The sequence below is a fragment of the Crinia signifera genome, chromosome 1 (assembly GCF_055691185.1).
Source record: "Crinia signifera chromosome 1, ASM5569118v1, whole genome shotgun sequence".
Taxonomy (NCBI): Eukaryota; Metazoa; Chordata; class Amphibia; order Anura; family Myobatrachidae; genus Crinia; species Crinia signifera.
In genome coordinates this window covers 279,284,367-279,310,949 of record NC_139217.1, presented here as the reverse complement: position 1 = coordinate 279,310,949, position 26,583 = coordinate 279,284,367, and the positions used below count along the sequence as shown (strand labels likewise).

The following is a 26,583-nucleotide window of genomic DNA, read 5'->3' as shown; positions in this document are numbered from 1 at the left end:
CCGTCCGGCATAACCACTCTTGGCCACTTTAGCTATCCTGCACGGAAAGGGCATATGCCCACAACAAACATCCTTACAAGCCATAAATAAATAAAAGTGGATATATATATGCCTTTAATTACAAAAGGGATCACAACTAATTTCTGTGGAAACAAATACTAATTATCCACCCGATAAATGGAAGTACCGCAGCACGGGACTATAATTCTCCCTACTAAAGGGGAACAATTCTATTCTATTTTATTAAGATTACATAACTTTTTTGAAAGTAAAGAAAAAACCAACACAGGAGTATAATTTCCAGCAGAATTTATTATTATCATTATTGTTTTTATTTAATTTTTAATGTGTTTATAAAATGTTATAAAATGTTATATGCTTTTTATTTATAAAAATATATTAATAATATGATAATAAAACAAATTGATTAATTATACTCAGCTTTGTGGCGCTCTCTTTTAGAGGAGAATTTGTATGTGACTTTAATATCACACATCTATTTACCTCTACACCTTTCTGATGTAACATGTGCAGGGTTAGATTTGAGTGGGTGTGATTAAACGGTAATTTAAATAGCAGTGTAAGAATAAAGCAGCCAGTATTTACCCTGCACAGAAACATAACTCACCCAAATGAGTCTCTGTAATGTTACATTTGCCTCAGGGTTGGAAAAAAACTATTTTTAAGAAACGCCTTTTTGATTTAAACCATTATTTTTTTGTTTAAACCAATTTTTTTTGCATTAACGTTTTAATTACATTTTTTGTAACCCTGTTTGGTTTAAGAATACTATGTAATATTGTTACGTATTAGAAACCTTGATCAACCATGTTTCAATGCTTTCTAACATTAACAATCTAAACTTATTAGGCTTTGATAGGATTTATTTGAAATCTTTTAATGAAACCAATTTTAGACTTTAATGATTAAAACATGGAATGTACTTTTCAAGTAAACGCACAGACACACACAAAAAATGGAGTTAAGCCCTTTTTTTTTTTTTTTAGGGAGCGCTCCCCACTAGGGAAAGTTTTTCCTGGGGAGCGTTCCCTAAAAAAAACAAAAAAACAACCACTGCTGTGTCCCCGGATCTGGGCAGCGCCGCTGAACTGTGTATCAGCCGCTGCCAAGCCCTGCGCCCCGTCCCTTGATGCGGAAGCCCGGCTTGTCATAGGCCAGTGCCACAAGCTGTAATACAACAGCCAGGGGGTGGGGTCGGGTGGAGGAGGAGGCAAGGCAGAGGAGAGGGAGCCAGGCAGCACTGAAGCCAGCTGAGTTCAGCGATGAACTCAGCAGCGATGCCCGGCGCTAATCACTGGCAATCCCAAGAAATTCATGGGTTTGCCAGTCTGGGCATTAAGGCATAGCCCGGAAAATTCTCGGGATTACCAACGAATGAGTTAAACATTAGCACTGGAGGTGTCACTGGCATTACATTTTTGAATTAAAATCAATATTTTAAATGCCTTTTCAGTTCATAGTTTGTTTCAAAGCGTTGAATGAACTAATCCTAGAAAGAAGAAAAAATTATATAGAATTGAAGTAAACAAAGATTAAACCATGAGGTGTTTCTCGTGTATTGCTTGTTTAATGTGTTGGTGTTGTTTACGCATTTGTGAGTGTTAACTGTACTTTTTTCCTGTCCTTTGGGGAGCCGCTTGATGCTAGGCTGATTTAGCGCCTCTCGGACTAATTTTCCTATATCTTTGATGTGCGTGTGTGATTCACTGTATTGGGTCAGCTTACTAACATGAAGACTACATGCAACAAGAATGTGGAATAATACCAGGGATTCCCTTATAATAGGCTTTTTTTTAAAGAAGTCACTGTGTTGTGCCTGTAGCCAAAGCATATTGAAAAAAAATCCATTTGGTTTAAACCAGGCAACCCTGATTTGCCCCACCTCCAGTGCACATGGTTTTGCCCATTTTAAGAACAAACTTGTCCTGAGATCAGGTATGAATTAGGCTTAATGTGTGGAGACATGATTTTTTGTAAATGAAGGATGTTAGCAATTGCCATATTTATGAATAAAGAAGAATGTGAGTAAATGTAAAAAAAAACAGGTGAGAAAAGGCCTCATAGTTATTACCTGATACCGAAGAGGCCTTAGGCACTGACTTTATTCTTTTCATTGGTTTTCGAAACTGGGCCAAACCAAATATTACATTTCGGACTTTCGTCCATAGAAAATTTCCACTGCGGTTACTGCTCGGCCATGGACTCACTAGTACAACCTGAAACCAAAATACGTATTTAATTAGCCCAGTCCAACCTTACTGTATAATAGATATATATAAGCTTTGTGCACATGGATCATGATTAGTTGGGTAATTGTATCTTCAGAAAGTTCCTTGTCATATCAAAATTACCTGGTTCACACCCATGCCTCCTTGAGAAAGTAGGGAACTGTTCTGCTGAAAGGATAGCAAACATCTGAGACAGACCAGACCAACCACCACTCCCACTGGTAATGATGAAATTATGGTGGGCATGGAACCCAGAAACATTATTGCAGCAACAAATAATCCCAAAATAATGGATTTTTGTTCTTGCCTGTAAAATCCTTATTTGTGAATCCATGGTGGACACTGAGACAATGGGTGTGGGTGAAGCTACGGCAACAGGCAACAAGAAGTCAAACTTCTTGAGAGCAGCACAGGCTCCTCCTTCCCATACCCCGCCTTCAGGCCTCAGTTTGATTTTGAAAGGTTCAAGGAGAAAAAGAAAGGAAACCATACCAAAAACATATCCTGGAAGAGGTATTGATTGGAACCCCAAGCCAGTCAGGGGCGTTAGGACGGGTGCCCACCATGGATTCAGAAATTTGGATTTTACAGGTAAGAACAAAAATAAATTTCTTTCATCCTCTGGTGGACACTGAGATGTCCCAAAGCTTTCCCCTCAGGAATGCTCCTGAACTGCAGAAATTATACTAAGGCCGAATACAAAATCTGATCAGCGAAAGTGTCAAAACAATAGAAACAGATGATGGTATGCATCAAGGGCCATATGGCTGTCTGGCATAGCTGCTCCGCAGAAACACTGGATCGAACAGCCCAAGATGACCACTGACCAACGCAAACCAACCTCGTTTGTTGGCATCATAAAGGACAAATAGGGAATCCGATTTACGGAACTACCGTGTCCTGTTAAGCATAGATTGAAAAGGGATTATGCTGGTCTTGCACCAGTTGATTAGCCATCCATGGGACTGGAGCAAATCCAGGGTGATTTGCAGATGCCACAGAAGAGACATCCAAGACTGGGCCATTAACAAGGTCATCCAAGTATGGCAGTATGCGAATTCCCAGAAGTCACAGGGAAGCTGCCATGATTGCCATAATCCTGGTGAAGACTCTGGTAGGGTCTTGAACTACTAGTGGAGATCCGAGACAGGTAAGAAAAGGAATAAGTGATGAGCTGAATGGATTTGGACAAGCACGTAGGAATATAAACATATCCCCCTTTTTTTTGCATAAACATCCATTCACAGCTTGCGTCCGGGGCAGAAATCATTCGATTGTCGCTGACCATTGAATGATTTCTAAAGCATTTGCAAATCTAAGTCAATCTCTGGCGACTCAAATTTGCGGCACCCTTGTACGGGAAGATATCCAGTGACATCAGCTGCCCGCCTCTGGCACCTGCATCAAGGCTGAATTACCATGGAAACTTTCATGAAACGCTAGGCGTTCCCATGGGCATGACCCGTGCCTGCCGCCCCCGAACGCATTGCTCTGTGCGAACAGGCCGGCAACTATACAAATCACATGCGCGGTAGCAAAACATCGCTCCCGTATGCAAACACTCATGGGAGCGATCAGACTGGAATGACCTCCAAAATACCTAGCCACAGGGCACGTCTGGAGGTTACAGAAGATCCAGAAATCCTTGAGGAAATGGAAGCTGAGCCCAGAGCCACATCACCAAATACATGGAGGCTTCTCTAAAGAGATCCATGTGTTCCGTTAAGACATCAACCCAGCTTCCAATAGCCTTGGCTACCCAGACAGAAGCAAATGCTGGACGATTCACCATGTCACCGAGCCAGCTGTAATAAACATTGACTTCAAAAGGTGCTCCACCTTTCTATATGTGGGATTTTTCGGGATGGGTAAAGTTGTTGACTTATCCCGGCGAGCATCCACCTGTGGAGGAGTTTCCAATTTCTTGTGTTCCGCCACAGGAAAAGGGTAGAATGACTACAAACACTTAGAGACTGGAAATTTCTTAGGACGATGAGCCCGGGCATCTGCCAGGACCCCCTGAGTGGATGAAGGAAAAATCGATGGGTAATTTTTCTTCCGTTCGAATAAAGGAGCATCAGCAGTGGACGGCTAATCTGGGTCCTTAATATTGAGGCCAGTACGAACTTCCTTAATCGACCCTAGACATGTGCTCATCCTGTAGATAGCCTGAATATTCCTTCCCACCTCCCCTTCGACTCGTTCTCAGAGTCCAAAGCCTTCAGTAGGGGTGGATGTAGGACTTGCTATTAGCTTATGGGCCCAGTAAGTTCTGTAAGGAACTAGAAACCTGAACCAAAGCCTGAACTGAAGAGAAAACCCTGAACCCATGTAGGTTCAGAGAGCTGCCGTGAACTGCAAGACCAGTTTCTTCATGGCGGAGGAAATTGCCCAGTCAGGTTCTGCTGAGATGGTGCAGCTGGGACACCTGGCCACCAGTGTCAGCATTAGAACAGCAGATACAGCTCCCCCTCTCTTTTTCCTTAAAAGACTTATCGGTACTTGTTTCCTAGCACGGCCACACCGATTTTGATCGGGTTGGTCGTGTCGGAAAAAATTGCGTCTGTCGCATGCGACCAAATCGCATGCGATGCGACCGACGTGATGGACCCGATTTTCGCATTGATTATTTACAATTTACACTCCTCCGGCAATTTAGAAGTCTAGATTTAGACGTCTAAATTCAGACTCCCTGCAGTCCTGCGTACCGCTGACAACCCGGCAATTTACACTCCTCCGGCAATTTAGAAGTCTAGATTTAGACGTCTAAATCCAGACTCCCTGCAGTCTCCTCCTGCAATTTAGAAGTCTAGATTTAGACGTCTAAATCCAGACTCCCTGCATACCGCTAAGATGGGGGCATCGGGTTGTTGAATTATCAAGGTCGACAGCTGTTACGTCGACTAGTGTCATTGTGAACAGGTTTAATAGTGTACCCCTAGACCCTACTAAATTTAGATGCCCCCATCTTAGTGGTTTGCAGGGAGTCTGGATTTAGACGTCTAAATCTAGACTTCTAAATTGCCGGAGGAGTGTAAATTGCCGGGTTGTCAGCGGTGCGCAGGACTGCAGGGAGTCTGAATTTAGACGTCTAAATCTAGACTTCAAAATTGCCTTATTTTAACATTGAAGCCTATGGCAAAATCGGGTCCATCGCGTCGCGTGCCATGTTAATGCACACGACCGACGCGATGGACCCGATTTTGCCTTTGCCGGCAAAATGGACCTGATTTCAAAGGAAATCGGGTCCATCGTGTACCTTAACTTAAAGATACACGATGGACAAGATTGTGGCCGTGCTAGGAAACAAGTACCAACTTATCTTGAAAATCCAAGGGATGTGTTGTATTTTACATTATACATACATTTATTTATGTTTGTAACTTGCACCGCGTCACTGGTTTATACTAATACCCACCCCCTTTTTTTTAAGCTATTTTCATTTAGATGTGATGACATCTTTTGATTTTTTGGTTTTATACCAGGTTGCTATGCACCTATAGCAGTTGATTTATACAAACCTCTTTTGCTATAATATAATCCTACCTAGAATGTCCAAATAATTTTATTTTAAGACTTGTCCAGGAGATTTACCGTATACATTGGGAAAAACATACCATATATAGAAGAGAATTCTATATTACATAGAGATAATAAATGTATTTGACCCAATATAAAGCTTACTTTGTTATAATAACCATAAGTGATTGCATTAGGCTGTATTCCAGCATTCTTCATTTCAAACAGGACTCTTACTGCCAAAGCGGGGTTCTCCCAAAGGCCACACAGCTGCATGACTACTCTGTAACACACCTAAAAGGTAAATAACTGGGTTAAACACACTGCCACGCAACAGAACGTCACACTACATGGAAACACAAAGCATATACATTGGATAGGAATGGAACTAAAAAACAGACTGGTAACAGGGTATTTATACAACAGTCTAAGCTAAAAGAAAACAATTTATAAAAACAACTTATTGAAACAATACTTTCACAATACAGACATTCCTCACTTAACGACCTACCTGTTTATCGACCACCCGGTCTTCATTTAGCGTCCGTGCTGTGACTGCTCAGACTTACGACCTGCCCGCCTAGCCTCTCACAGTTACGACCCGCCCAGACTGTTTAGCAACCCGCGTCTCAGAAGTATTAAGGGGTTTTATATAGGTTTAACGACTAATTCGCTTAACGACCGGGTCGTAGGAACGGAACCCAGTCGTTAAGTGAGGAATGTCTGTACAGAGTTTCATATTCAAGTTGCTGTGGCCTTTGATACTTTAAAAGACAAATACAACTTCTGGGACTTGAATTGCTGATGAAAAACTTACACCTGTTATAATAAGTTGTGATGTTTTAACACCAATGCTGTTTACTTTCACTAATGACAAACAGATGTTATTTATGGGCATTCAGACATGTGGTCAGTAAAAAGGTACACTACTATCTGACGAAGCCTTCCCTCCTCTTTTCTAATTCATCAATTGTCATTAAAGGTAAAGGCCAGTATTCAATGAGAAAAATTTCCCTTGTTTTATGGCGAGTTTGTGCTATTTTCGCGTTGGAAGGAGCATTTTGCTCTCCAAAAGTGAACCACCCTATTTAATGTGATATTTTCGCCGTCTTTTTAAGTGATTTTCGCCATGTCTCTCCGTGTAGCAATTCTCCATCTTTTCATGGAGAACTGGAATGTGAACTTTTAAACTAAAAGGGTTTTTTTTAAATTTTGGTGTCAAAAAAATCAGGATTTTTTTCTGTGAAGGGGCAGGTTATTTTTTTTTTTTTTTTTACATTGAATTTTTTATTGAAACACCAAAAACATAGTAAAATGGTTCAGAAACAATCATTCAAATCATATCATAACATTTGGAAGCAGAGTTTGCGATTACAATAAATTATTACTTTGAAACCAGTCATCTGTCTGTTGCTTATTTTACAAGGTATCCGTATTCTCTTGGGCATGTTATTTTTATTAATGTGCTTATAGCACATGAATATATATTTAATTTTAAAAGAAATATTTTTTACATTTTTTTTTTTTTTACACAGAGCAGCCAGCAGGGGGCCGGAGCTCTAGAGCCACTCATTAGATATTCATATATTCACTGCACCCGATCATTACATATGCACGATCGGGTGCAGAGAATACACGGTCCCCCGCTGGCTATAGTGGGGGGGGGGGGGGGGCAGCTTGTGCTGCCTGGGTCCCGGGGAGCCCTCCTCCCCTCCACATATGTTCTGGGGCAGCCAGGGAGACTTTAATCTCCCTGGCTGCCACCGTCCCCCCGGCTCCCTGCCAACTCCCTGCCGCGGATGCTCGTCCGCTGCAGGGGTTAAGACTCGCCGCGAGTGGCGGCGAGTCTTAACCACATTGAATAGTGGGAGCAGGAGTGGCAGCGAGCCCTCCGGAACAGGGCGAGTGCATGGCGAGAGAAAAAATCTCTCGCCATGCACGGAGAATTATTCTCATTGAATACTGCCCAAAGTGTTGCTGTAGCCGGAAGCCATCACACCAAAGCAGTTTCTTTACCATCTCCTGAAATTGCTCTAAAGGTCATGATTGCATGTTTGTTAATCATATAGCTTCACAGTATTATTAAGGAACTTTTCTAAGCTTAAACTAATAGAAGTGCTTGCTACAGTAAGAGGATTACACAGTGGTGGAGGATTTTAACATCTAGTAAACATACAGGAATCAATATATATGGAGCTTTGTGATTGGTTGTATTCTTTATGCAATCACCTCATCTAGAGGATCAACCTCAGTTTTCCTCATTTTTACCAGCACATCATAGGACTTCTGAAGAGCTCGGGACTTTGAGGAAGACACTTTGACGTACACTGGCAGGCAGATGAACCATAGGCTGAAACAATTGCTGAATAAGCACTTGGGCCAGTTGTTGGCATTGCTGTAATATTTCCTGGCCAATTTGTGAGCAGATTTAATCTCCTACATGGGGAATAAAAATAAATGTCTTCTTCACGATATTTTCACAAGGTTTAGAAGTAAAATAAATCTCACAAAGCAGGCAGATACACAGATGCTAAATTGAAATAATTGACAAATAATATGTGGTCTATAGCTACAATCTGCACAAAAAAATCAAAGGAGAAAAGCTAGAGGAAAATGCTATTGTATTGCTGATAACATTCAAATTGTAACAGACTACAGGTACACCACCGATTTTCTGGCAACCGATGGTCCAGAGCCTCTTTTAATCCGGACCCATCGGGTGCCAGGGGGAAGCTAGGATTCGGTGGGTGTTTAGATGTAAAAGGGTCTGTGGGAGAGTTTAGGACGGCAGTGGGAGCAGCAGGAGGGCTTAGAGAGAAATTGGTAGGGTGTCGGGACGGCAGAGCCACACAGCTGGGGGGCTGCGCTGCAGAAGCCTGGATCCCTTGCAGGGGGTTGGGGTGGGGAATTACCGGTTTTACAAGATTTACGATGGTGTCACCTGTAAGCAGGGAGTCGCCTACATTCAGGTGACACCACCGTAAATCTAGTAAAATTGTTAATCCGGCTCGGTGCTGGAACCGATGATGCCGGAAAATTGGTGGTGTACCTGTATTACAGAGACTATGGTGGATAAAGCCTTGTGGCCTACCTTAATAGATTATCCTGCAATAACAATTTGTTACATTACTCACAGCAATAATTTACCTGTTTGGTTCTTTTAGCAATAAATGTAGGGCTGGTTGAAGTTCCGCTGGCTTTTGTATTTCCATTGAAGGTGAGGTACTGTTCACGTGTCCGATCGAAAAGCGCGTAATCAAGCCTTGGAAAGCATTTGTAACTGAATAACAGCAATACAACATTTAGAAAATATACTAGTTACAGCCCAGCAAAATGACAGAAGAACATAACAGTAATGTCAGTGTCAAATGATATTTATATTATATCCTGACAAAAAACGTATAAACATTTGAAAACATCTTCACACCAATGAGAATGATTAGGTTTATTTTCCAAGACCTACAGTACCGTTTGTGTGTGTGTGTGTATATATGTAATATATATATATATATATATATATATATATATATATATATATATAAAACACTTTTTATGTGTATTAGTACAATGAGAAAGCATAATGGATTAAAGCGATGTGGCGTGCAGAAGGTGTAAAGTGTGCATAGACACATTACAAGAAAGTGTTTCGACAGAATTATACTTAGCTGAGCAGCAGAAGTTTCAGTACCTGTATTTAGGATCTGGGTCAGGTCCATCCTCTGGTAGAGGTTCGGGTGGCATTATAAACACTGTGTGTTCACTCTTCTGTGACTCATCCAGCTCTATCAAACGGGTGTCCTCTGGCAATTCCTGATCTGCCTGCATTGTAGACAATGTGGCAATTAAGGTAAAATAGAAGACCCAAGAGTAAGGAGACTGAGATAAAAACTTAAAAAAATGACACACACACCTTGTCCCCTTTTTCATTGCCTTTATCAGGAAACAGCTGACAAACAAATGAACAAGGATTAATTCAGAGAAATATAAATTTCAAGATTCTGTTTAATATGATAGTTAAATCAGCCCTGATAATACATTTTTCCAATGCAGCTACTCAAGCATTTCACCGCAAGTTATAACGCAGGATCTTTGATCTACGCAAAGTAGTTTATAAGAAGTTACAGTGAAATATGCTTAATGGATCCTTTGATTTTAAAGTTAAGACAGCTCTTTAAAGTACAACTATAGTACTTAGTGCTCTAGACACATCAACTTATGGTCAATACCTTTTCAATGCAGTCATCAAAGAAGGCCAGGCTGGTGTCCTTGTCACTGACAAAGCTGCACTCTTCAATAAAGCGAATGAAGATTTGAGTTTTTGTAAGCTGGGTGTAAAACTTCATGTGGGTGCGATCCCTGCTTTTCAGAAACCCTATGAAACGAAAGGGAGTTTATTTTGAATCATAATATCTTAAGGACACAAAGAAACACCTATAACTACAAGTTAGTATTAACTATATATTTTTGTCGTTCGTTCACATTTGAATGGTGTAATACTCATACAGATGTGTTAACTCACATATATCCTCCCTGACCATCAGGGCCGGTGCTAGGGTGTCGAGCGCCCTCCTGCAAACCATACATTTTGCGCCCTTTCACATTGCCATTGCAACAAGCTGCAGCCCGATTGTGGGAGTGTATGCAACATGCGATCCTTTGGAGGATCTCGGGTGCATGTACATGTATGCATACACCATCTCAGTGCTGTGTCCTCAAAATGTTGCAGGCACTAAAGGTGCCCAAACACGCTGTGAGAATCGCATACGTTATGGGCTAGATCGCATCGCACAGCATGCATGCAATGTGTGTGCGATGCAATCCGAAAGCAGTACAAAAAGTATGTGCAGCACTCGTGACTGAGATGGAAAGGAGGGGAGAGAAGGAGGAGATGGAAGAAGAGGGGAGGAGATAGAGGGGGCAGAGTGTTGAGGACTGGCAGTGGCACTGGCACAGCACACTGAGAAGAGGGAAGGAAGGGGAGGCGGCGCTGCTGCCTGTTCTTCATTTGATTGACAGCTGACAGGCGCAGGGAGCAATGGGTAGGGGGTGGATCCGGGCATGACATGTCATCCAGACATTCATGCCTCAGCGCAAGTGTCACGGACATTTGCGCTGTCTGACAGCAGGCAGCAGTATGGAGATGCTGAGCAGCTCCCTGCGCGATGCAGGTAACTGCTCAGCATCTCCATACTGCCGCCCGCTGTCAGACAGGCGCTGCGGGCAGTGCAGGAGGCAGTGACAGTGAGGGCTGAGGCAGCTTTAGCAAAGCAGGGAGGGAGACAGCGCCTTTTCAGCATGGCGCCTCCCTGCTTTGCAGGAGCTGCTGAGTGGGTAGCGCCGGCCCTGCTGACCATTAAACAGACCTTCAAGACATGTCATGCCATGATGTAACTTGGTAGCATTGATCATATTGTTCTTGCAACTTTTTCCACTATTCTGTGTGATCCTGGCTGTATTTGCATACAAAATATAGCATTTCCTATCAGAATTAGCTTTATTTGGCCAGGTATACTTGAGATATTCGATTTGGATTGCTGTGCAAAAGCCAGGGTAGGTAATAAGTAAACAATAGCAGTACAGATATAGAAAACACGTAACGATGTACACTAGATGTATACTGATGAGGGTGATGGACACAGACCATTTATTTGCAGAGCTGCAAAGCACCTAGGCAGTCATTCAGCGGTGACACTTGGTCATTGCAACAGCCAGATAGGTAAACAAGTAAAACCAGTACCGGTATGAAACATGATAGGGGAGACACAGGGTACATATTTTGGCTGAGCAGCACAGATTCTAGGCAGCCATCAGTGCGCCATCTTGACATTGCTGCTCACAGGACAGCAGTGGAAGGGCTCAACAGGCCACCTTCCTTTCAGCACCCACAGGAGTCAGCCAGCGTTGATGCAGATACGAGCGTGATCACACACAGAATATAGGCATGGCACAATTTTAATCGGCAGAGTCTGCTTGTGCATCTTATTCACACAGAAATTAAAATGAGGCATTGCACGAGGCTAGTTGGATCACCCACGCCAGGCTTCTCCCTCTGCACGGTGTACCGAGACAAGATGTATGAGGACACATCTGTACTTGTGATGACATACATTTTACTGGGTATTTTATATACGTGCATATTGAGAGGCAAGCACAAAGAAAGTGAGAAGCAGGCATATATTTGCAGATAGTAAAGCAGTGGTAAATATTTATGGCGGCACTGCATTAAATAATGGAGTTAGAATATCTAAATTGGTGAGGGACCTAATGTCCATTTATCAGCATCTCTAAACACCATAGCTCTTCACGCACAGCACCAGCTCTCTATTTTATTTTACAAGTTTCTGTATTTAACAAAAAACTATTTTTTTATTTGCTGAATAATGATATTAAGGGTAAAGCGTTAATCTTTTTAAAGGCTAGAGGACAAAACCTGCGACTCCTGAAGTGTATCAGATTGCTTATCACTGATTTAAATGGTTTGAGGATACTTAACCAATATCAAGCTTAAATAGAAGTATCATTTAGACAAAGGTTTAGGCCATGTTGCCTGGTGTGTTAGCAGTGCTGACATGTATATGCTCATCATCTTCTGCATGTACAGCCTATAATATTTATTCATTTTATTTATCTTTTAAATGCATTTTTTAAACATAAATTTGAACAAATTTGTAGTACCCTCTAATGTAGGGTACACACCACGACGACCCGTTTACGATGCACATTGTGAGCGGGTCGTCAGTGTTTCTTCAGACCCGCTCACGATGATGCGGGGGGGCACGACCCGCTCACGATTGAGGGGATCGGGTCCTAGTCGTCCTGGTGTGTACCAGGCATAAGATAAAAGTTCCCTGATTAATTAATGTACCTTGGCGGTCAAAAAGAGAGTCTGCTGCGGTGGCCTTCTTAGATGGTGCTTCTGTGATGGGTTTCAAGTAGGACCTGTAACCTTTAAGTATGGATGCCATGAAGCGAAGAAACGCTTCTTGAATTTCCAGTTCCAGCTCCCTCATCTTCCTTTGCCATGAAAAGTCTGCTTCGATGGGAGTCATCTCTATTGCACTCTCCTCCTGGGGTTGCTTGTGTACTGGAAAGAACAGCAACATTCTTACTGCCATTTGCCTCTTTACTCACATATTTACCACGCATTCATTTTCATCAGCAGCACACAAAGGGCCTGATTCAGTACCAGTAAGAAGCAGTCGTTAAGGTTTTAATGGGAATGCCCTTAAAACGCTGGGCGCACTCCTGATGCGGCCTGCCCCCCTCATGTCCCTCCTCTTGCAGACGCCTTGGCGAAAACACTCCTTCCTCTTTAGTCACCTCTGTCCAAGATGTACAGTATGTATAGACCCTATAGATGCATCCGGTCATGCCCCTATTTAGTTCCTGCAACTAAAACCAGCTTTTTAATCGACCGCAGCACTTCCTGTCTGACTTGGAGAGTTCTTACAAGTTTCAGCACATGCTATATGCAGCAAGGCATACATTTAATTACAATAATGATGCTCATTTTCACAACTGATTGTATCTGTATTTGGGGTAACCCAGATTTAACACACTAACTCCAGAATATTTTTGTTTACTTAATAAAATTGTAAAGGCATCTCTGGTTTGAGTAATTTGCCTTCTAAAAATTTCTTTTTATAAATGTACCTACAAGTAAATCACTAAAAAACAACTAAGCTTCCATGCAGCATACAGACTAATATAAAGGACTCCTTACTATGTGTACATCACTCCTTTCCATATTAGTCCCCTTTACACATCTTTTTAGTGACAGGCACTGCTCAAATATTGTCAACCCTACAAAAGAGATGGTCCTATGATATTCCTGGAATAGAAGATCTCCAATTATTACTTTCCATAAATGGTAAAATCTTCAAAATAACTGAGCCTGATTGCATGAACTACATATAACGGTACTTATGGATTATATGGGCTCCCATGTTAAATGCACCCCATTTTTTCATACCCCTACTATCCAACTACACATGGAGTTGATTTTATATAGTGTGGCGAGCGCAGCGAGCCACCGTGCCCGAAGCGTGTCGAGCGTAGCGAGCCCCGCGGTCTCATAAGAAAAACGGGAGCCCAGATATTACATAAGTACCCATATAACATGTACTCACAGAAAAAAACAAGAGAAGCAGCACTAACTGTTTGGTATATGAATGAATAAAAATTAAATAAAAAACAGTATATATGTAAATAATTTAAAAAATGAGATTGGACTGATTGCACAACAAAATCAACACATTTTACTCAACAATAGTGACCATAAGGAAAGATACTGGTATTAGGTAACCTCACTTGAGGAATAAGGGGGGGGGGGGGGGGGGGGGTAAGAGAGAAGGGGGGGATTTTGAATACAATATGGACTGTCCGTTCCTATTGTGCCTTGGATAATAAAGTGCAAATGCAAAAAAGCAAGGATTATACTCACGATAATACCTTTTCTTCGGAATACTTCATGGCAGCCATTACATTGGGTTTATCCCCCTCTCTCTCCCAATTAGACAGGTAGTTTTTTCTCCCTAGGATCCAGCTCCTCCTCTTCCTCATGCTATATAACTGAGCACCTCCCCTTAAACCATAGTCTTTTGAATGTCTCCGTCCCGATCCTAGGGAAAAAACAGAAACAGGGAGGGCTAAAAAATATAGGCTGCCATGAAGTATTCCGAAGAAAAGGTATTATCGTGAGTATAATCCTTGCTTTCTCCTTCATACTTCATGGCAGCCATTACATTGGGATGTACCAAAGCAGTAGGGCGGGATATACAATACCTCAAGCCAACGCTTGTCTCAGGACTTCGCTTCCAAAACGTGCTTCTGCCACATCCAGGGCATAATGCTTAGAAAACGTATGCAGAGATTTCCAAGTAGCCGCTTGACATATCTCTCTGGCTGATACGTTTGCCTCTCTCGCCCATGAAACCGCCATTGCCAGTGTTGAGTGTGCCTTAATACCCTCAGGGACTGGACGTCCTACTTTCTTGTAGGTAAAGGAAATAACCTCTTTAAGCCATCTTGAAATTGTTTGTTTCACTGGAACGAATCCCTTCTTCGCACCTTGCGGAATCACAAACAAATTTTCTGATTGTCTGAAAGTTGCAGACCTGTCCAAATAAATTTTTATGGCTCTGACCACATCTAATGAGTGCAAATTCTCCTCCTCCTTATTTGAAGGATTTGGAAAAAAACAAGGTAATATAATTTCTTGATTTAAATGAAAAAAGGATACCACTTTTGGCAAAAAAGAATTTTTAGTCTTCAAGACCACCTTGTCTGGAAAGATTTTAAGATCTTGATCTTGTATGCATAGTGCCTGGAGTTCACTAACCCTTCTGGCCGAAGTGATCGCCACCAGGAAAGCCACTTTCCATGTCAAAAACTTAAGGCTTATTCTATCCAATGGTTCAAATGGCGCCTCCATAAGCCCGTTCAGCACCAAATTAAGATCCCATTGAGGAACCGTAGAACGAATCCTTGGCCGGATTCTCTTGATGGCCTGACAGAATCTTCTTATTAGGTTATGATCTGCCAGTCTTTGGTCTAACAATACACTTAATGCTGAAATGTGTACCTTCAGTGTAGCCACTGCTAGGCCCTTGTTGAAACCGTCACACAGAAATTGTAAAACATGAGATATGGTTGCATTCGGAAACTGAAATTTGCCCTTAGACCACTTAGCAAATATCCTCCAGACTCTGTAATAGATGGCCGATGAAACCTTCTTCCTAGCCTGAAGAAGTATTTCTATCACTTCTGGAGGTAGATGTTTCTCTCTCAATTGTTGCCTCTCAATTTCCACACCGTCAATGACAAGTTCTGAGGATCTTGGCATCTGATTGGACCTTGGGACAGGAGATCCGATGATACCGGCAGAAACAGAGGCCCTGCTACCGCCATGCTCTCCAGCATCGGAAACCAAGCCCTTCTGGCCCAGAACGGTAGAACTATCAACACATGGCCCTTCTCTGACCTGATCTTCCACAGCACCCTGTGAATGAGGGAGAACGGCGGGAACACGTAGGCTAGGGAATAGCTCCACTCTTGTGACAGGGCATCGACTCCGCACGACCCGTGTGCTGGGTACCTGGAGAAAAACCGGGGAACCTTCTTGTTGACCGATGTCGCCATTAGGTCGATCTCTGGCATGCCGAAGTGCTCTACTATAAGCTGAAAAACTGACTGTTTTCGCTCCCATTCGCCTGGAACTAATGTATTGTGACTCAAGAAGTCTGCAGCTTGATTTTCTTCTCCTGGAATGTGCAAGGCCGTAATAGACAGGAGATTTACTTCGGCCCAGGACATTATGTTCTCCACTTCTTCTAACAACACCCGACTTCTTGTGCCTCCTTGACGGTTGATGTAAGAGACTGTCGTGACATTGTCTGAGAACACACGAACATGCGACCCCTTTATTTCTTCTGCGAAGAACTTTACCGCCTGCCACACCGCTCTCTGTGGTTTGATGACCAATTCTTTTCTTGCATTGACCACCTCCCTTAGCACGATCTTCCCATCCTATGCACCCCCCCAGCCGGAGGCGCTGGCATCTGTAGTTATCACTACAAATGATGGACTTTGTAGCGACCACCTTCTTTCTCTTAGCAGATCGTAGCTCCACCAATTTAGAGACTCCTTTACTGCGTCTGGAATCTTTATCACTTGATCTAGCGACGTATGATCCCGTGAGAACCTTAGAAGAAAAAATGCCCGTGACGTGCCTGATGCGTATTTGTCACGAAAAGGCCTACCTGGCCTGTATGATCTGGCCTGTCTAAATGACTGCCTGTTAGAGTAGGAATTAAATCTACCCCTCCTATCCTGGGGTAACCTAACAGATTTACCCCCCCGACATCCTCTGAATCATTTGGTCGAGCTTACTCCCAAAGAGAAAAGCCCCCTCATATGGAAGCGTAGCAAGCTTATTCTTAGAGTGCGAATCCGCTGACCATGACTTCAGCCAGAGCGCCCTTCTGGCCACTACTCCTGATGTCAGGGATTTGGCTGAGAAATCCAACATGTCTAAAGAAGCCTCACGTCTACAGCCATTTGTATCTGAGCCAGGCTTTTGCTCATATGATCTCGGGAGGTTCTGTCCTGCATATCATCCTGTAATGCCGCACACCATATACGTAATGCTCGAGACAGAGAGGCTATGGCTACGCCTGACCTCATAGACACGGAGGAAGATATGTGCAACCGTTTCAGAGCACTCTCCATCCTCTTTTCCATAGGGTCCTTTAAAGATGCCCCGTCTTCTAACGGAATAGTCGTGCGGGTAGTAACCTCAGAAACGGATGCATCTATTTTGGGCACACTGCTCCATTTCAAAAAGTCCTCATCTTCTATAGGAAACATCTTATCAACCCTCTTAAAGGACCCGACTCGCTTGTCCACATTATTCCACTCCTTTATCAATATATCCTTGACAACTTTATGGACCGGAAAGCATCTGCCTTTCCTTGATCTGTCCTCGAATAATGTATCCAGCTCCGTTTTAACTGGCTGCTTATAATTTAAGGTTTTATATAGGTTTTTCAACACCACTTCCACGAGACCTAAATCAAAAAGACGCTCGTCTTCAACCACTTCTCCAGACTCGGCCGTGGAACCACCTGTGCTGTCATCAGACCCGGCCACTACTGACCCACAGTCATCGTCTACATCCAAACTGGACTGAGACCTAGACCTTTTATTGCTAGTATATTCTTTCTTAGAAACAAAATTCTTCTCCATCCATTCTCTAAGCTCTGAGATCTGATTAGACACTGAAGAAGCTTCTTTCTTTTGAAGACAATTTTTACACAATACATCCTCTCCAATAAACGACTTGTCACACTCCGGGCAAATCTTATCCAATTTCTTTTTAGCTGTCTTCTTTTTGGTAACTACAGACAAACTAAAACAAAGAGAAAGAAAGACTAACTAACTAATTCCATCTAGCATAAGTAAATAACCAGTCCTCACTGAGGACTTACCTGGGCAGCGGTATATTCACATTAGGAGAGGCTTCCTCCATATTGCAGAGCTGTAACACATCCACGTTTTCTGCAGAAACAATGCAGAAAGAAGCAGCAGCGCCTGTTACACCGGCCAGGCGCTATATATACCGGTACTTCCGCACTGTGGAACGCACACGACCCGCAATGGAACGCAGGCCGCGTGCTGACGCGCCGAATACGCGTCACTTCCTCCCCAGCGTCCATAGCCACACAGGACGCCGGGTAAGGAAGCGCCGGATGCTTCCTGTTCTTGGAACGCACGCGGTCTGCCTATGAACCGCAGACCGCGCGCCGGAAACCCGCATCACTTCCCCTCCGGCGTCTGCTACCAGGAACAGACGCCAGGCACTGTGACACGCTGGAACGCCGCTGCGCCCTCCTAAGTGCTCCGGACTCACTGTCCACGCCATGGCCACCGCACCTAGGCTCCTGGTGAGTCCACAGGATCATCCTGTGAAAAAAAATTTCTTTTAGGGTTATAGGCACCGCCAACCCGTTCAATGAGCACTGATCCATGCCGCCGGCCCCGGATCACATATATAGGGTAAGGCACCGCCACCCCTCGCTGCCAGGCTTTTACCTATACCCTGACTCTAACCTAACTACCTGTTCACAGATAGAGGAGACAGGAAAAAAGACTATGGTTTAAGGGGAGGTGCTCAGTTATATAGCATGAGGAAGAGGAGGAGCTGGATCCTAGGGAGAAAAAACTACCTGTCTAATTGGGAGAGAGAGGGGGATAAACCCAATGTAATGGCTGCCATGAAGTATGAAGGAGAAATATCATTTTTGTTACCGTCCACCTGTAGATCGAGAGTTCTGGGTGTTTGATTTGCTCCCTGGGACTCAAGGCCTGAGTGTGTTATGGGCCGAGTCACCTTCCAGAGTGAGGGAGTCATCCAAGGTTTGTATTCCCAAAGCTGGTACTGGGGTCCTTCAAGGTGTTTTCAGGTAACATCCAAAGTTCCAAGTTCCATAAGGAAGGTGATTCTGCCCATAACACACTCAGGCCTTGAGTCCCAGGGAGCAAATCAAACACCCAGAACTCTCGATCTACAGGTGGACAGTAACAAAAATTATCTTTTTTGCATTTGCACTTTATTATCCAAGGCACAATAGGAACGGACAGTCCATATTTTATTCAAAATCCCCCCCCCCTTCTCCCCCCCCCCCCCCCCTTATTCCTCACATGAAGTTACCTAATACCAGTATCTTTCCTTATGGTCACTATTGTTGAGTAAAATGTGTTGATTTTGTTGTGCAATCAGTCCAATCTCATTTTTGAAATTATTTACATATATACTGTTTTTTATTTTTATTTTTATTCATTCATATACCAAACAGTTAGCGCTGCTTCTCTTGTTTTTTTCTGTTTTTTTTGCAGTTTGGGCCTGACAAACCCGACTTTATCCAGCAGCTGCTAGTGATCCAGCCCAGGTCTATGCGCCACCTTTTCTCTTCCGTGTGGAGGAATACAATTTCCTGTACTCACAGAGTTTATGTTTACTCAGAGCATTGTGACATATGATAGCAGGCTGTCGGCAGTATTCAATGCTGGGGGCGAGCTGTAAGGCTGGGGGCTGCCTGCTCGCTGTCACAGATCGCAGGGTCAGTATTCAACTGACCCCCTGCATATGCAGCGAGTCTCGCTGTATTAGCGGAGCATACGCCACATCCCCCTCGCTCCAAAAACAGTGCGAGGGGGATTCGCCATATGCGGCCACTAAAAAAGCGAGACTCACGGCTAAATGCAGCGAGACTCGCGGCTAAATGCAGCGGGCTCCTTGCATTAGCCGTGAGACTCGCAGTTTGGAGGACAGCGAGGATTCCCCCGGAGCATTGAATAGGGGGAGTGGCCGGCGCATGGTTTAAAAGGCGAGGATCGATCCCCGCAGTTTAACCCCCAAACTCAATACAAACCACTGTCTTTTTAAAACAAGACCTGTCTCCTCCGATAAAGGATCAGCTAATCCTTAATTCTTGGTCTTGATAATTATTTTGATATAATTTATCATGAAAAAAAATTTCCAACATCCTGTGAACAATTTTAGAAATCTAGCAAATTTGATGTAATTTGTGACCCTCCCCCCCTTTTTTTTATATTATTTCCTACCCGCAGACTTGCCTCTCTCGCTGTTAAGATTTTACTAATTTTGTTATTATTACTTCGGTATAAAATGTTCATCTGCCATCGTTTTGGCTGGGACAGAATATGTTATTTTTTATAGCTTTAAAAACCATTGCTGTGCTCTTATTTTGAATGTTTTTACTTTTATTGTATCAAGTACACCAATATTTATTTATATAATTTTTTTAAAGGCACAAACTCAATTTACCTGCCAAAAGTTGGGGGTGAAGTTTTTTCAAAATACTGAGTAGGTTCTTCACTGGTTTCTTTGGAAGTTGTTTCCAGGTCAAGCTTCTCTTGTCCTCTGCCCTGTGATGATGTAGCAAGACTCGAATAAGATAATCATATTGCAAATTATATTTATACTCTAGGAAAGAATATGTATGTACACATATATCCAGTTTGGACCTTAATCCTACCCCAAAGTAAACTAAATTAAAACCTGAAAAAACATGCACCAAGCACAGAACTTGATCTACTTTTCTGTAATTAAAATACTTTAAGTAAAGTTTTGTTGTACCATGGTACAAACAATCCCTCTAGCACTTACGTGTAAATCATGCTTGTGTCCAGGTCAATGCAAACAACATCCTGGGGAGGTTCATACAGATCAAAGTATCGTGAATCCACCCCAACAATAAATGGGATGGGGGCACTGAGCACACCCGCCAGAGATAATGGGCACAGAGGAACATAGGGGCATTGCCACTGGAAAGGGAAGATTATCTAAAGGAAAATGTACAGAATTAAAAGAAATAACCTATTTTATTATACATACACAGACATTCATAGAGATACACAAGTTTAGTGTGGTTGAAGATATAACTTTACTTTCAAAATGCAATTACTTTCATAACAAATAAATGGCTTGGTATGGTACGTGTCAGGAATGTGTAGATTTTAAAATATTATAGTGACCCATATTGTGTAGGGTGGGAGTCGAGGTTTTTGTGTTTTAAAGACTGTGCAGGGTGCAGATATCAGATAGTGTATAAGCAGATAGTTTGTACTGCAAGTGGCAGTAATTTGAAGGGCTGCAATGCATTTTAGGTGTCAAAACAGAATATGGAGTAGAATATTGTAGTTTGCAGCAAAATAGTGAAAACATGTGTTGTTGTGTGTGGTGTCACTGTAGTGCAGGTTACGGTGTGTGGTAGCAGGGTGAAGATATCAGTAATGTCTAGGTAGTGTAGTAGTGTACTTGTGATTCTCCTTCAAATGTACATTAAACCACTCACCCATCCACCCACCTTACATAAGAGCACTAGTGTACAGTATGTAACTAAACTGTGGGAAGGGAACCGGTACATCCAAGATGATACTTGGATTAAAAGTTCAGCAATATATATATATATACAAATGTTAATAAATATACCTGCTGATGGCAGACTATCATGTTGTTAGAACACAGAGTAAATTGTTGCTTGGGTGACAGAGACATGCTGCCTAGCTGGACACACAGCATGCCAATTCCAGCTAGGTATGTCCTACATTGTTTTGTTTGTAAACTTATCCTTCTTCCCTTGGCTGAAAGGCATTTTGTTTGCCTTACACGAAGTCACACTTGCTAAATGTCAGAAATCAGAATAGATTATCCTGAAACCAGTACACATAGTACTTTTTAAAAATCAAAATACTCATTACATACTGGAGAGAGGAGATCCTTTAATAAATAATGTGCAGGATTTACAGCATGGAGATGTGAGGCTTATTCAAATCCGTGCTGACAAGAGTGCCTACAACAAAACCTGCACCATAACAACTTGTTTCACCAATCTGATCTATGGGGAAGTCTGACAGCACAATGGGCCAGATGTACTAGGCTTCAAAAAGTGATAACGTGAAAAGTAATAAACTACCAGCCAATCAGCTCCTAACAGTCATTTTTCAAACCCAGTCTGTAACGTGGCACTTAGGAGCTGGTTGGCTGATTTGTCACTCGCCACTTAATCACTTTGTGAAGCTTGGTGCAGTGCTCTAATTTCTGCTGCCTCGTGTAATTGTTAGAATGCCCTGTGTCACCTACCCTGTATTGTACTGTGGAAGATGATGGTGCTGTTATAATATATATTAATATTAAAATCATAAACATGTGTATTACGCAGACCTAAGCCTATGATGCACCTAATCAAATGACTGCAACTGGCAGTTTGTATAGTCACTAAACCCCTTCAAAGAACATACATTATAAGATATAAAGTAAATTGATTAATGTATACAGAAGCGCTATACAGCACATTTTCCCCAAATATTATTATTCCTAGCAATAAAATAAGACAGGGTAGCAGACAGACAGACAGACAGGCAGGGAGACACCAGGGTCCTGCTCACAATCAGCACACAGAGATCAATGCTTACAGCTACGACCGCCTCAGTCACGCCAGTCAGGACTGCTGGTCTAAGTGAGTGCAGGAGTATCTTACTCTCTAGCAGCACAAAGAGCAGCAATGTAGCACAGTTTTCTGGCCCCAGGCTCATTACCAATGTGCTGAAGTTTGCTCCACTGCATATGAAAAACAAAGAAAAAGAAACACTTTAAATATTGCCATCTTCATATAATAAATATCCTCAAACTTCAGATAGAAAATGGCACAATAGGAGAGACGCATTAAACCCTTGAAAGAGAAAGTTGAGACGTTGAAAAAAAGCAACCAAACCACTTATTTGGAAGGCCATGCTGTTATTAACATAAATAACATTTAATATTACATTTTATTTATAAGGCACCACAAGACTGACATAAAATGCTAACACTGTAGATTTTTTTATTTGAATCCCCACTTTAATGATTCCCAGAAGGTGTTCTGTATGTTTGCATAGTTGCAAAACACACTCATCATCTGCAAGGGCCTTCCTGTCCTTCCAACTTATCTTCAAATGAATGTGTGGTTAAAACCTTCAGACATTCCTTTTGGAAACGCTAGCTAGCAAATCACTGGAAAACTCACCTCAGAGGCAAAGGAGTTGATACAGGCTGAGAGAGAACCAAAGCATCATGTGCAGACATCTGCAGAATTGGACAAAAAGAGAGTCAAGTATTATGTAACAAACTCACTGCACAAATAAAGAACCCTCGCTGATTTATATGTGGTATTAACACCACTAGGTACAACACTACAACATATGCACAAGTTATTTTATTAGTAAGGATTCATTTATCATACCATCATTTATCATACTATATGACTAAAGAAAGCACAATATTAAAAACAAAACAAAAAAAAACAATAAATCAAGGGGCCATTAACTTACACAGATACAAGATAATCCACATTTTCAGTGAGTCATGTGAAACATCTGGGCTTGACCAATTTCCTGAGCATATACACCAATCAGCGATAACATTACAACCATCTGCCTAATATGGTGTCATCTCCCGCCATCACAGCTGTGACCTAATGAGGCATGGAGTCCACCAGACAACTGAAGGTGTCCTGCACTAAAATGTTAGCAGCAGTTTCTTTAAATACTGTAAGTTGCAAGGTGGGGCCTCCATTGTTTAGTCTTGTTTGTCCAGCACATCCCACAGATGCTCGATCTGATTAAATTATGGAGAATTTGGAGGTCAACTCAACACCTTGAACTCTTTGTAATGTTACTCATATCATACAACACTGTTTGCAGTACGACATTGCACATTATCATCCTAAAAGAGGTCACTGCCATCAGGGAATACCAAGGTTTCCCAAAAGTACACTGCCCAGAGCTTTACAATGCCTCTGCTAGCTTGTTCCCATAGTGGATCCTGGTGCCATCTCTTCCCCGGGTAAACAACATACACAGATATGGCCATCCACATAATGCAAGAAAAAAACCAACAATTTGATTCACCACAACCAGTCACCTACTTCCACTGCTTCATGGTCCACGTCTGATGCTCAGGGGCCCATATTACACACTATCGAAGGTAGATGGGTGTCATCATGGTCACTATGACCAGTCTGAGGCTATTCAGCAAGCTAGGATGCACTGGGCATTCTGACACCTTTCTGTTTTCTGTTACAGTCAGGAATAACATTTATAAATCTGTGGTACAGTAGCTCTACTGTGGGATAGGAAAAGACAGGCTAACCTTCACTCACCACATGCGTCAATGACATTTTATAGATACTATGACTCATCATGTTTAGGCCCTTGTACGAATCACTCATTACCTCACGGTTGCCCAATTTTCCTGCTTTCAACACATCAAAAACTGAGTGTTCACTTGCTGCCCAAAATATCCCACCCCTTAACAGGTGCCATTGTAATTAGATAATCAATGTTTTACACTTCACCAGTCAGTGGTTTTAATGTTAAAGGCTGATCGGTGTATAACTGTTATAATTGGCAATGACTGTAAAAGGTATATTCATCCATTAGTAAAACATCTCTAACTTTAGAAGTAGGCCTTCATATATATATAAGAAATATAAGTCTATGAATTTCAATACAGATCATATTAATGTAGGAGGGTACTGGAAAAAAACAAAAATGTAACTATCTTTTAAAGTCTTTTTAATGGAGTACAGCTTCCCCTTCACTTACCTACCAGCCGGTCACAACATACAGGAGAAAGTTCATGCTTGGCAGCAATTAAGTAGAGAACAGAAACGGAAAGGTGGGAAAGAGAGTTGATTAGATAGGTTGGGATAAAAGATGAGGGATGGAGTGAATAGCAAGAAGGGGAAGAGTTCTTTTTTTTTTTTTTTTAATAAGCTCCTATTGCTACAGAAATTCTTGGTGATGCCTAAAGTAATCACAGAATGCACAATATGAAAGTACATGAAACCCACAAGTAAGGAGCCCAACATTTCATAGGATCTGCTCAGCTTGTCTGTTCCATCAGTGCAGTTAGTGAAATAATTAACTCAGACAAAAATCTATATTAAAAAAAGAAAAAACTACAACAATTTGGATATGGCAGACAGACATTCATGCAGTGCCTAAAATCTCATAAATGTGCTAGTGAAAACAAAAAAATAAATTTGTTACCTGCACAAGAATTCTTGGCCTTTGCGGAGATGGGAAGGGGATATTGTGCATGAAGTGTGATATATGTCTAATAAAGCAAGAAGGGAAAAATACAAAATTGTAATCACTACAGAACAATCTAATATACTATAAACATCAGTTTTTACAATATGCAAAAATAAACTTGGGCAAATTCTCCATACACTTTATGAAGTATTTCAGGGGTCCTCAAACTATTTTGCTCTGGGACACCATCAGACAATAAAAATAAATTACAGGACCCCAGCAAATTACTGCAGAAGGTCATCATATCACACATGTAGTCAGCAGACAGCACATACTGTACATGGCAGCACTGTGGAGGCACAAAATGATGGGAGGAGTCTAATAACAGACAATTCAACAGATTATTCCACATCCTTGAATCACTGACTGAGATTAGAAAAGTCATCAGCCTGATGGTCAGCAACATGGAGTCACAACCCCATGCTAAGAAGGTGGGTACCAACTTTGGGGTCAGGACCCACAGTTTGAGAACTACTGAAGTATTTGAAAGGTAGGGTGACCAACTCATCCCTTTAATCCGAGACACATTAATTACACAGGTTCTGTGGCTGGCTTTCACCTGGTTTTAAACTGCCACACCTCAAGACTCCATTTCACCTGGTTTTAAATGGCCACAGAACCTGTGTAATTAATATGTGTCCCGGATTAAAGGGATGAGTTGGTCACCCTATTGAAAGGGCAAATGTCACAGTGCCTAAAAACAGACAATAAAATACTATTTATGTGGTTTGGCTACCATTATAAGCAAGTGGGCAACTGGTAGTCAAAAAGCTGTGTAACATACCCTTATAGACTGCCAAGTATAATACAGACCATGTGCAATCAATGAGAATTGATATGCTGTACATACTTTTCAATAGGAAGCGTGTGGGGACCGGATACGGAGAGCTTGTAGATGAACATCAAGAATTTACGGAAGGTTTCAAAAAAAGGCCAGTGGGAGAGTAGGCAGATGCACTTGTTGGTGTTGATCATTTTAGTCATCATTTTTTTCTCTACAGCTGTAATGAGCCCTAGTTGTAACATCTGTTTCTCAGATAGCATTTCTCTGGGATATGGTTCATAGAACTGGATAGCAGCACCATATACCTAGTGTAAGAGAGCAAGTTGTTAAGACAATAGGAAAGCTTACTTATTATAGAAAGTTCTGATAGCAGCTTTATTAGATTTAAGGCTTCAATATATCATATTGCTGGGTTGTGGGGTCATATTGTTACTGTTTAGACAAAGTATCTGCATGGTTATTAGATATGCAAATGTAAATGCATAGCAGAATTGAGCAAGCCACCAATTTGAGAAGCCAACTACAAAAGTAAAGCGGAGACTGCAGGAATATAATCTTTTCATTTGTTTTCAAATATCTTCTTGATATTTAGAAATAGACTTGTAAACCACACTGGAAACTGATGAATACTGTATTTGGATTATTTCACTAACCAGAAAGGCAAGCACCATTAATTATGTCTTTTTTAAAGGAGCCCATACACGCTCCGTACGATGTGTGCTTTGAGGTGCGCGCTCCCGTGGCACCTCATTGCACAGTACAAAAAGTATGTGCTGCACATAGTTTTTGTAGTTGCTTTTCATCACATCGCATTGCATGCACAAGGCATGCAATGCGATGTGATGGATGCTATTTAAGCCCAGAACGCACACT

At 42.0% G+C, this 26,583-nt stretch overlaps 1 protein-coding gene across 3 annotated transcripts in view; it reads right to left on the bottom strand.

Moving 5' to 3' along the window:
• Nucleotides 1-26,583, bottom strand: part of DENND4C (DENN domain containing 4C) — a 153,471-nt gene that overhangs the window by 42,218 nt on the left and 84,670 nt on the right. For 2 of the 3 annotated variants that reach the window (XM_083184517.1, XM_083184526.1), the window contains exons 6-19: nucleotides 25,777-26,015; nucleotides 24,882-24,948; nucleotides 22,856-22,914; nucleotides 22,266-22,410; nucleotides 20,458-20,633; nucleotides 20,116-20,216; nucleotides 12,634-12,852; nucleotides 9,995-10,140; nucleotides 9,679-9,714; nucleotides 9,457-9,587; nucleotides 8,916-9,048; nucleotides 7,998-8,204; nucleotides 5,934-6,062; nucleotides 2,093-2,237 (exon numbers count right to left, since the gene is read on the bottom strand). In XM_083184517.1, coding sequence (XP_083040643.1) covers nucleotides 2,093-2,237; nucleotides 5,934-6,062; nucleotides 7,998-8,204; nucleotides 8,916-9,048; nucleotides 9,457-9,587; nucleotides 9,679-9,714; nucleotides 9,995-10,140; nucleotides 12,634-12,852; nucleotides 20,116-20,216; nucleotides 20,458-20,633; nucleotides 22,266-22,410; nucleotides 22,856-22,914; nucleotides 24,882-24,948; nucleotides 25,777-26,015 — 1,933 coding nt within the window. Of the gene's footprint in view, nucleotides 1-2,092; nucleotides 2,238-5,933; nucleotides 6,063-7,997; nucleotides 8,205-8,915; nucleotides 9,049-9,456; nucleotides 9,588-9,678; nucleotides 9,715-9,994; nucleotides 10,141-12,633; nucleotides 12,853-20,115; nucleotides 20,217-20,457; nucleotides 20,634-22,265; nucleotides 22,411-22,855; nucleotides 22,915-24,434; nucleotides 24,739-24,881; nucleotides 24,949-25,776; nucleotides 26,016-26,583 lie in introns of those variants that run through there. The other variant, XM_083184534.1, reaches the window with a different exon arrangement.